This window comes from Oryx dammah, unplaced genomic scaffold (assembly GCF_014754425.2).
Source record: "Oryx dammah isolate SB20612 unplaced genomic scaffold, SCBI_Odam_1.1 HiC_scaffold_18, whole genome shotgun sequence".
Classification (NCBI taxonomy): Eukaryota; Metazoa; Chordata; class Mammalia; order Artiodactyla; family Bovidae; genus Oryx; species Oryx dammah.
Window position 1 is genome coordinate 71,004,818 of NW_024070202.1, and position 12,060 is coordinate 71,016,877.

Here is a 12,060-nt window from a genome sequence, read left to right on the forward strand (position 1 = left end):
GTGAGGTCTCTCTTTTTCAGTAAAGTTTTTACTGATCCAACAGTATCTAATAATTCCAACACCTGTGGCCCTTTGTGACTAATTTTGCTCTTTGTTGGTTTTCATTATCTTCATGCACAGCATTTCTTAAACATGGAACCTGGGTTGATTGAGATATTTCTCTGGAAATCTGAGAGTTTGTTTTTGCCTGACACCAGAACACATCACCTGTCTACAACTACTTTGTTCATTTTTCTGCTAGAGCTTCCTTAGACCATGCAGGTAATAAAATAAATCAAACCTTAAACCTCCATGTGGGCAGACCTGTGGTTATGAATTATCAGAGGATACTTTTTCCTCCCATCCAGTACCCAAGACCAAGCCAGACAAGACTAATTTGGTTCTTCCCTTTGCTAATGAGCAGACTATTTTATCCTTTAGATTGAAGTGCTTCAGCATTATGCAGGGGTCTCAGCCAACTGAGACCCCTCCCTACTCCACTACTCATCTTTTGTATGAGCTTTACTTCCATTCTGCAGTTGTCTAGTGGCTACGTCGTGTCTAGATCTTTTACAACCCGGACTGTAGCCTGCCAAGGTCCTCTGTCCATGGGATTCTCCAGGCAAGAATACTGGAGTGGGTTGCCATTTCCTTCTCCAGAGGATCTTCCCAACCCAGGGATCGAACCCACAACTTCTCCAATGAAGGAGCCACCAGATGCTGAACCACTAGAGATGTTCTTAAAGCCTAAGGCTCTTTCACTTCAGCAATCTTCCACAAGGTGTCTCTAGAGTCAACTTACGCTTATCAGTTTTCAGTTCTTGCTGCCTGCCTCACCCCTGCCTCCAACCAGACTTCTTTTCCCTCATTTTCTTGCAACCTCATTAGATGTTTTGGTTTGACGGGGTGGTATTTTACTAGATTTTTTCTTATCACGAACATTTAAAAAAATATATCACCCATTGTGCTGCTGGAAGGAGAATTCTAAGGCATTTGTTTTATAATAGTTATACCCCTTACCAGCCACTACAATAGGAAAAGATGGAGATAGATATAGAAATATGGAACTGGGCAACTTGTAGAATAGTACTGTTCTCAATTAATTCTCTCTGGTATCTTGAATACATGATAAGCACTATGAATCTCTTTAGAACCTGAATACATGGATATTAAGCACAAATGTTATAGTATCTACTACAGGAATGTGCCAAGTGTTCATTTTTGCTCTTGTTTGCTTTCTTATTTTCCTACTATTTTCAATAACAAGAGTTTTTATCCTCAATTTCCTTAGGGAAAGGTGTTAAGGACTTCTGATTTTCTATTCTCCCCCTCATAGAAATAAATTTGAAATGTCAATCAATTCACTAGGCCACTTGATGTATTGCTAATTGTCACTACTCCCCACAAAGACTAGTAACTTCTGATACCACAAACACAGAAGATTTGAATTAGGGCAAATACCTATTTAAGGCCCAAGTATTCCTTGAAGAGATATGGGTGGCAACATTAGGACTTGGCTTCAAACGTATTTGCAAGGTGTTAACTGAGCTCGGTTTTTCAAAAACGTGGATAGCTAGTCAAATGAGCCTACCTCAGTACTACAGTTAAAACACTATCTTGGTCCACTCCAAAAGCCACAAAAGGTCTTGAATATTCAAGTGTTGTGATTTCTTCTCTGTTTTACGCACACTGCTCTGGCAGCAGTGTGTGAGATTAGAGACAGGAAAATGGGAAATCAGGACACAGAAAACAATAATCTATTCATATAAGGAGACAGATGATCGGAGAAGAAATTATAGGACCAGTGGTTTAAGAGGGGTGGTAACCCACTCCAGTATCCTTGTCTGGAAAATCCCATGGGCAGGGGAGCCTGGTGGGCTGCAGTCCATGGGGTCGCTAAGAGTTGGACACGGCTGAGCGACATCACTTTCACTTTTCACTTTCATGCATTGGAGAAGGACATGGCAACTCACTCCAGTGTTCTTGCCTGGAGAATCCCAGGGACCGGGGAGCCTGGTGGGCTGCTGTTTATGGGGTCGCACAGAGTCCGACACGACTGAAGCGACTTAGCAGCAGCAACAGCAGAGATAATAAATCTAGGTTAACCTACTACTATCTATTGCTTGGGGCTTCCCAGATAGCTCAGTGGTAGAGAATCTGCCTGCCAAGGAGGGGTTCAATGAATGGGTGGGGAAGATACCCTGGAGGAGGAAATGGGAACCCACTCCAGTATTCTTGCCTGAGAAATCCCATGGACAGAAATGCCTGGCAGGCTACAGCCCATGTGGTCCCAAAAGAGTCCCAGGCACCTGAACAACTAAATAACAATCTATTGCTTAATTGGAGGGAGGAGGAAGGATGCTAGAACATTAGCTCCGCCAGAGAAAAAGTCCTCACTGATTTACTCCACCGTCCTAGACAGTGCCTAGCAAATAGTATGTATTCAATAAATACTTGACTGAATGAATACAGCACAGTCTGACAGAATATGCGAAAGGAAGAAAAATTCAAATTCGGGGGCTGAATTTGAAGGACAGGAGTCAAGAAATTTCCCAGTGACAAAACTGGGCATGTCTTGAATGAGAGCTTGAGGTGGAGGAAAAGTATAATTACTGGAAGCTGTAGTGATCAAACTTGTTTTTTTGTTTGTTTAGTTTTGGCTTTGCTGCGCAGGCATGTAGGATTTTAGTCCTCCCAACAGGGATCTAACCGCATTCCCGGCGTTGGAAGCGCGGAGTCTTAACTTCTGGACCACCAGAAGTCCCTTGCATTTCTAACGACTCCAACCACTTCAGCTTGCTTGAACATGAGCTTCACCTAGGTTAGATGGACGGCAAATCCTCTATAGAGTTGAAGATTCGCTAGCCATGTAAAAATGTTTCTTTCTGGATGCTGGTCGCACACACCCCTTGCTCTTTTTGCACACAAACGCTAGAAGCACGTGTAGAAAAGCACGTGGTAAAAAAGAAGCCAGCAGGTGAGGGGCCAGAACTATAATCCAGTCTCTGCCTCAACTGCAGCAGCTGCTCCATCAAGGGACGATTTGGAAGAAGATAACTAAAATTACAGCGGGTAGCCGAAACAAGTACAAGGTCAGGCGCTCCTGTCCAACTCTTCCTGGTTGCGGGCTATTTCTGTTGGGTGCAGCTGGCGCCAGCGGCGGAAATACGACCGAGTCTGGGTAAAGGTCTCCAGCTGAAGGGATGACAGCCAAGAGACCTCTGGTGTGTCGAAGTCGATCGTTTCCCTCCGAGCAGACAAAACATACTGCTCAAAGAGCATTACGTCAACCAGCACGAGACTGGTTACCTTACAAGAAGATAACGCTATCGATCCACCGCTCGACTCCGCTCCACCCTCCCCGGCACACGCAAGCACACCAAGGCCAGGACTTCTGACAGCCCCTTCCGGCACAACCTCGGTGTCGTGCCTCTTAACGGCCTGTCGTAATTGCCAGGAAGGAAAGGCCGGGAGAGGAAGGGCACTCAACGCGGTATCCCCCAAGCATGCTAGTCGGCATGCGCGCGCCCAGAGTCTGGACTCAGCCCTGGAGACCCGAGCCAATGAGGCGCGGCTTCGTAACTACGTATCCGGTCGCCGGGACGCACGTCAGGGAACCGGAGGGCGGAGCCAGTTTGGTTGCACCAACACCGGTACTTAGGCACGTACCGGCGTGTCCTTGGGCTTAGAAAGCGGGACGTTCGGCTTGCGAGCGGGAACTTCTCTGTCGCGCACAGAAAAAGAACGGTGAGCGCAGGGCGCGGAGGCCGCAGCAGGCGGGACACTGAGCCACGAATGCGTGCGCCTGCATGGGGGCCGCGTGGGTGGACTGAGGCCGGCGCGCGGGGGCCAGGGAGCTGGCAGGGAGTGGCGCCCAGCTAGACTGCGCCGGGCCAGAACCGGGTGGGCTACGGCTTGAGACCCCAACTAGGTAGTGGGGTCTGTCAAGGTTCTAAAAACTCGGAGGCGGCTTGGTCGCGATTCTTACCAAGACGCCGGTTCTCGGTTATAGGGACTGCTGAGCTGGGGCAATGGTAGACAAGACTTCCTCCGAGGTAGGGCGGGAGTGCGGGGATGGAGCGCAGCGCTTCACGTCCTCCTTCCAAAGGAACAGAAACGATTGCTCCTCCAATAAGCCATTTCTTGGCCACCTGTCGCTTCCCTCCTTAACCTGCTGAGGAACGTCCGAGGGGGTAGGTTTCATCACAGTCTCCTTGAAACAAGCCTGGATGGATGACCTCGTGGTCACTTCCGGGGATCCCAGAGCTGGATGATGGGGGTCCCTGGGTGACCGCAAAGCCGGCTGCTGACCTCCTACCCACAGCAAAGCAGTTTAGAGTCACCTGAACGGACTGAATCAAGAAAGATTTCCCTTTTTGTAAAAGTGTATTTTGTCTTCTCTTCAGAGAGCAGTGGCTTTAAATTGTATGAACAGATAATGAGGCCTTAAAAGTTGGAATTTTGGTCGCTTGGATTTAATATCGCAGTTCAACTTAATTGGATTTGTGACTTTGCGTGACCTTGGTCTCATCTTTTGAAATGGCTCTGAACTAGATTCCCACTTTGCTTTCCTGACCTCTAACCTTTCATCACTTATGTCAAAAGTGCACAACATGAGAGTTGTGAGTGAAGTTTTCTTTGGGGCAAAACGATGAGTATGTCCTAGAAGATGAGAAACTGCTCTGAAGAGGTGGGGCGGGGGGAATGTCAGTATTGTATATGATTTTCATGAATGGGAGTACTATGCAGTCAAACCCACTTTTACCAGAGGTTTGCTGCTAGTCAGCGGGAACAGGTACCACCATTAAGGATTTTAGTGCTTTTCTGGAAATAAGGAGATGGAAGAATTGGGCTCATAAAATCTTAACCTGAAAAGATCTATCTGAAGGCCAGTTTTGCCAGTTACTCAGAGCCCAGAGTGCCTCATTCCTGCTCCACCCTGAAATCCTTTCAGAATGTGTTGAGGGTCAGCGACTGCAGCCGCTTGTGCCTTAATCCTTGTATAGGCTGATGGCAAGTGCCAAGTTTTAGTTGGCACTTATACACACAGAGGGGCTTCCCAGGTGGTTCATTGGTAAAGAATCCGCCTGCCAGTGCAGGAGACACCAGAGACGTGGGTTCCGTCCCTGGGTCAGAAAGCTCCCCTGGAGGAGGAAAAAACCCACTCTAGTATTCTTGCCTGGAAAAACCCCATGGCTAGAAGAGCCTAGTGGGCTACAGTCCATGGGGTCATGAAGAATCAGACACACTTAGTGACTGAGCATGCATAGATATTCACAGAGGTGTGTTTTTCAAGGAAGTTCTTCCAGATAGTGTTTTTGATATGAAAGAATCTGTTGCAAGTGAACTAAGTAAGACAAAATTCAACCTGTTATTTAAGTTTGATGTCGGTAACTGGGGTTGATGATTGGAATCTACTGTACTTTTTCTTGGAGAAAATATTACTAATCTGAATCTTTCATTTTTAGATTTAAAAATGGGTGATGTTGAGAAGGGCAAGAAGATTTTTGTTCAGAAGTGTGCCCAGTGCCATACTGTGGAAAAGGGAGGGAAGCACAAGACTGGGCCAAACCTCCATGGTCTGTTTGGACGAAAGACAGGTCAGGCTCCTGGATTCTCTTACACAGATGCCAACAAAAACAAAGGTAAGGGGGGAATTGTTAACTAACCCAAGCACAAACTGTATGAATGTAACCTATGGTAAACACTGTTTCAGGAGTGTGACATGCTCAACAATATATCCTTCCTTGTTTAGGTATCACCTGGGGAGAGGAGACGCTGATGGAGTACTTGGAGAATCCCAAGAAGTACATCCCTGGAACCAAAATGATCTTTGCTGGCATTAAGAAGAAGGGAGAGAGGGAGGACTTGATAGCTTATCTCAAAAAAGCTACCAATGAGTAATAGTTGGCCACTGCCTTATTTATTATGAAACAGAAGTGTCTCATGACTTTTTATGTGTACCATATTTAAATTGATCTCATCCACTAGAATTCAGATCATGAACGGCTGATGGAATAATTCTGTTGGACAGTCCTGATTTAAATAAGATTGGTCTGTGGCTAAACAAATATGGTCAGCTTTTTTAATTTTGATAGTAATTCCGGTTCAACAAGTACTGTCACTTTTCCCATTCTAAAGAGATGATTGAACTTGAATAAGGAATATTAAACTTTTTAGGGAGATGGTGCATTCCTTCTCAAAACCTATAAGAGATTGGTTTTATATTTAGATTTCTATAACTGGTTATATTAATATATTTAAATACTGAAAAGGTCCCTTCACTGTCTCATAGAACAGAGGAGGATTCACATGTGTTTCAAGTTGTGTTCGTTAGCCTGTTAAGGCAAGGATTGAAAATACACTGACAAAGTCCACTTTATCTGTTTGGTTTTATAAACTATGCCAATTTAATTAAAATTCTCTAAAATTTAGCCTTTTACTTAATGAAAGGCATTTTTAGTGTGGTTTATGTATAGCATCAAATAAAGAGTATTTAGCACCTCACATATTGTAGATGATCTTTAAGATCAGATGCTTTTTAAATTCTCTGTGACAAGATATGCTAACAAACTTTGCTTGTTAATTCTTCACAGAGTCAGACTAAGTTATAATTCAGGGTTGTCCTAAACAGGAATTCAGAAACACAACTATAGAGCTACTTGTATATGGTGACTGGTAATTGTGCTTTTGCCAACTCAGCATGATTAGAGGGGCTATATCATTAGCTCAGATTTGTAAACTGTATATTTATAAACTGATATAAGGCTTAAGAATTAAAAAACAAAGTCACAGATCGTGGTTTTTTTAACTTGATTTAATGGCATACCAAAATGGTTGAAAAATACAGTAGCCCAAACAGGCAGCATTGTTAGTAGTCATAGTGGTAGATTGTGTTTACTTGGTCTTCTAGGACAGCCTGCCCTAGAACAACACCTCAGTCATCCACTCAGTTTCTCTGGCCAGAATGAGCACTGCAACATTTATGCCAAATGTAGAAAGAAGACTTTGTGATCATAGTGTTAGGGTATGTACAGTGTATGGTTATAGTTTATGTGCTAAATTATTCATACACAGTTTGTGCCATACATGTTTAGTATAGTCCCTAGAAATTTTATGGAATGGTGAACTTGAACTAAGCCATAAAGAATACTGAGAGAATTCTCACTGGGGGAAATAAGTCTGTACCAGTGGTGAGAGCCATTTCTGTGACAGTAAGGGAACTGGGAGAAGGCCTTGTCAAAAGTGATGGGGATGTTTATTTAGGTCTGTAAGGCCTGATAGAGCACTGTGTAACTTGTGAATCATTTTCAGTCATTGAAGAAATGTGAAAAAGCAAAGAAGATAGCCTGAAAACATGGGCAAAAACAATTTGGGGAAGCAGAAGCATGCTATAATCCAGGTGGTATCCAGGTCAGCGTAGCAGTTAGTTTCTAAGAGTTCTGCACCAGTGTGGGAACACATGGAGACCAGGAAATTGACTGATTTCTATGCTTCCTAAGTCAACTAAGGCCAGTGTTAGCAGAGAATTGTTGTGTTCTAGGCCAGTTATATTCAATAAGGGCCTCTAGTTACAAGTTCCTATAGTTAATTCAGGGCTTCCCTGGTGGCTCAGACGGTAAAGCATCTGCCTGCAACGCAGGAGACCTGGATTCAATCCCTGGGTCGGGAAGATCCCCAGGAGAAGGAAATGGTAGCCCATAGCCGTATTTTTGCCTGAAGAATTCCATGAGCAGAGGAGCCTGGCAGTCCGTGGGGTCTCAAAGAGTGAGACATGACTGAGCAACTAACACTTTTCAGTGCAGAAATACACACTGATCTTCTTTGGCTGCATTTCTTTTTGTTCCCCAGACCATTGTCATGGTGTTCACATACTCAGAAGTATAATAGAAAAAATTAGATTTCCACTAGGTTGTCTTATTTGGAGATTGAGTTATTTGGAAACTCTGGTCATAACAACCCCAGGCTTTCTTGGTTCATTCAGGTTGATTCAGAAAGCTAAACAGGTACATTCTATTTCTCAAAGGGTAAACATGTCCAGGTTTTTAGAAACTTGACTGGTAGTCTTGTTATGTAGCATATCTTTCCACACATACATAATGATAGGGCCATTGTGTGGTAAGTGGTACATCATTAACAGTTTTTCAACACAACAAGAGATTGACTTGCTCAAGCTTTGGTTAAGTTGGCTATTTTAGTCATATTAGAGGTCTCAGTATTGGAACTGGAAGAGATCTCAGAGATTCTTTGATTCCAACTGAACAGATGAGAGGTGAGATTAACCTTAACTAGGCTCAGGGAACTATGGAAACTACTCATTTGGTTGAGCTGGGCCCCTAGCAGGACCTACTAGTCCAACCTTGCAAGTCACTGAGAGGAAGGGAACAGGCATATGGCAGATACCTGTGTTTGGAGAGGGGTAGGCTTGGCCCAGTTCTTTAACACCCCTACACTGAGCTGTGAAGGTTTTTGAGGTATGCTGTGGGTAGGGGCAAGTATCTGGACTGGGACACAGCCCATACCATTTCCAGAGTGTTGCTTTCTTTCCACATGTTGAAAGGAGTTGTCCTGCCTGGGAGCTTTGAGGAGTGCTGGGCCCAGAGTGGCCAAAATCACAGCTCTTGCTCCACTGACCTGATTACAGAGTCCTAATTAGGGGAGGGGAGAATGCCCTGCCTCCTTTTCTAGCCCCTCTGGATTTGTTACCATTTTTCTTGTACTCAACATCTGCCAGTCAATATTGTCTACACTGGAAAAAGAAAAGCTAGATGAGTGACAGCTGAAACCACAACCAAGCTACTCTGACCATAGTGTGGCCTTAGTCTAACTCCATTTTACCAGAAATATGAATGAGCTGCTTGCAGTTTTCTTTTTCTTTACTCATTAGAGTTGTGCCTGTGTTCCACATTCATGCCATTAAATACGTGTGTGTAGCTTGAACAGCATCCTCTGAAGAACAACCATTGGACTAGTTAATTTTATTTGTTTTGTAATGAAGAATGGTGGGTTTGGGGAAAGGAAAAATTGTGTTCAGAGTGGGGGTTAGTAAGCAGTCCCAAAGCTTTTTGTAAATAAAACTATTGGCACATGGCCACTATATTCACTTGACTTATGTAGGGCTGCTTTTGTGCCGCAACATCAGAGTTGAGTAGTTGCAAGAGAGACCGAATGGCCCACAAAGCCCAAAGTACTGACTGGTGCTTCACAGGAAAGTTCTTGGCCTCTGGTTTAGAGCTTTGCACAACTGCATTCTTTTGCCATCTGGAGAATAGGAATAATCTCTACTTCATAAGCCTTGCTATAAGCATTCACTGAGTGCCATCTGTGAAAACTCTTAACTGGTAAGCATTGAAAAACTATCTTCATCAAATTCCCTCAAAGTCACCTATTGGAAAATTACTGCTTCCAAGGTTAGTAATTACCTAATTGTCATTCCTAGCTTTCTGTTCTCAAGTGGTCCTGACAACTCTAGGAATTTGATAACCCTTGACTGCTCTTACTTTTTTTACCTCCCTCATTCAAATTTCACATATTCATGGAACAAAATATATAGGCATCCTAAAATCTTTATGCTCATACAGCTGTAACCATCTGTTAGTAACCCACGTCAGCGTGACATTGCCCAAACGCTCGTCCAGCTATCACCAAATTGCTTTATAGTTAAGGTGTATTCATCCTCACTAACTCATCAGGAGAATTGTCCCTATATTATAGCTAAGTAAATAGGTTGTTACTTCCAAAGGTCAGAGACCCGGGTACATTACCTTGGTAGTATCACATGTACTGACACTGCCTTCTCATGGTGCCTTCGAAGATGTCGTATAGTTATCTCTATCAGCCTCTTTATGGAACTCCCACACTTCCTTTTGTTATTAAAGACAGCTTTCTCTGGCTCCGTGCTTCTGCAGTCCTCAACAAGTGGAGTCTGCTTGTTCTTCCACACTGTCCCAAGTTTCCACATGCATCTGAGTACTGGTTGAGAAAATCACACACTTCTGTAGATCAATACGCCTGTAAACATATCTGATTCAACTAAACCATCAGAAACCCTATATCTGTTCTCTCTGCATCTTCCTTGTTAATTTAGAAGTCCTCAGGCTTCTTATCTCACCCAGCTCCCTGCTCTCACAGCAGATGACCTTGCCTCCTATTTCAGATAGTAATTTACTTCTTGAATACAAGGAAGGTTTTGGTCACCCCCCCATCCCTGTCTTCAACAATGTTGTTCTTAATTCAGCTATGATTTGGAATGTTCAGTTACATCAAAACATAATTCCAGATACTACAGATGCTCCAGCATGGTCGATCTAACACCCATTCCCAGCCCCTTTGTCCTCTCCCGTAGAAAGTGAAAGAAGCACTGATTTTCACTGAGGTGCAGGAACTTCGCATTGGGAGCCACACTCCAACAGAAAAAAGATTGCCCAGGTTCTGGAAATCATGGCTTTTCTCACTCAGTATATAAGTCTAATGAAATTGTGACTATCCCTACCTGAATTGGACAGGGGTCATAAATCTGGACCAAGAGATAACAAGTCTTTCCAGTTTGGGGATGACAGGGAAAATTAATTAATTTTCTTTAAAGTCACCTGCCTATGGTATAAGTTGGGGCATACCATTTTGTCAGTAAGACAAGAATTTCTTACTTTTATTGATGAATGGTGGAAGAAGACAGCCCAAGAGTTCTGATTTCTCTGATAATGCTTCCTAACAGAATCTTAGACACATTAACTCTTCTGTGCCTTTAATTTCCTCAACTGCGAACTGACATTAATTATATTAATCCTTAGGGTTGTTGTGAGGAATAAACGAGAACGTTGTTGTGTTGCCGTGCATTCAGTAAACCCTTAAAGTTAGCTAATTTTGAACTGGCTGGATAGGGCAATTTGTCAAATTAGCAGTTGGGCAGATTGCATGGAAGGGATAGGACACATTGAGATGACCTTTTTAACTGAAGTGATTCAGTGGGAGAGAAGTACTGGGAATTAGTGATTTATATCTGTGATTCAGGTCCAAAATTCCAATAACTCACTCATTAGGTGATGTCTCATTCTCTATTAGTGACCAGGACCAAAAATCAATGATGTACAACCCCCAAAGTAAATGGAGAGCTATTTACTTTGGGAGCTATTCTGAGGGGGGTCTGAGACATTTGGTCAGAAGGTTAAATGGGCACCTAATTTTCATTCATTGTCTAAGTATGTCTAACTTTTACAGTAACCTAACAAAAACATAGTTTTTAATACAAGGATTATGCCAGCCCTCGCCAACTTCTCCTGAGCCTTTGAGGGTAATCTCAACAAAAAAGGAGACAAATCAATATGGACATAGCATGCATTAGAGGCAGTTAGAGTAGGAAGTGTGTAGGAGGCTGGCCCCAGCCCACCACTGTTCCCTGTTCCAGAAAGATTTATCTGGAGACTTAATCCAGGTGACAGCAGGGTCCATCTGCAAGGTTCTTGACTTACAATGGTTGCTAACTTTTCTTGAGCAATATTCAGTAGTTACATGGCTAGAGAATGTCGGTTCTGGAAACCAGCACCTCATATAATTCTTGGATGGGGCACGTGTGATAGAAGAAAATATGGACTCCCCTGGTGATCCGGTAGTTGAGAATCCACCTGCCAATGCAGAGGACACAGGTTCGATCCCTGGTCCATGAGGATCCCACATGCCATGGGCAGCTGGGCCCATGCATCACAACTGCTGAGCCTGTGCTCTAATCCACCTGCCAATGCAGAGGACACAGGTTCGATCCCTGGTCCATGAGGATCCCACATGCCATGGGCAGCTGGGCCCATGCATCACAACTGCTGAGCCTGTGCTCTGCAAACAGTGAGCCCACATAACATAACTGCTGAAGCCTGTGCACCTTAGAGCCCTGCTCTGCAACAAGAGAAACCACTGCACTAAGCCAGCAACTTGAGAGTAGCCCCCACCGGCACAACTAAAGAAAAGCCCATGTGCGGCAAAAAAGACCCAATGTAGCCAAAAATAAATGAATAAAGTACATAAATGATTTTTTAAAATATCACCATGCTAGTCAAACAGGTTAGAGACTGAGAAGGGATCTATGAGATA

The 12,060-nt window shown here is 43.7% G+C and overlaps 1 protein-coding gene across 1 annotated transcript; it reads left to right on the forward strand.

The window, feature by feature from the left end:
- The first annotated feature begins 3,574 nt into the window (after nt 1–3,574).
- On the forward strand, nt 3,575–9,071 carry LOC120877446 (cytochrome c). The gene is made up of 3 exons (XM_040259758.1): nt 3,575–3,726; nt 5,448–5,624; nt 5,735–9,071. Exons 2-3 carry the CDS (start codon nt 5,456–5,458, stop codon nt 5,881–5,883), a joined length of 318 nt encoding a protein of 105 aa, XP_040115692.1. The 5' UTR covers nt 3,575–3,726; nt 5,448–5,455; the 3' UTR covers nt 5,884–9,071.
- The last annotated feature ends 2,989 nt before the right edge of the window (nt 9,072–12,060 follow it).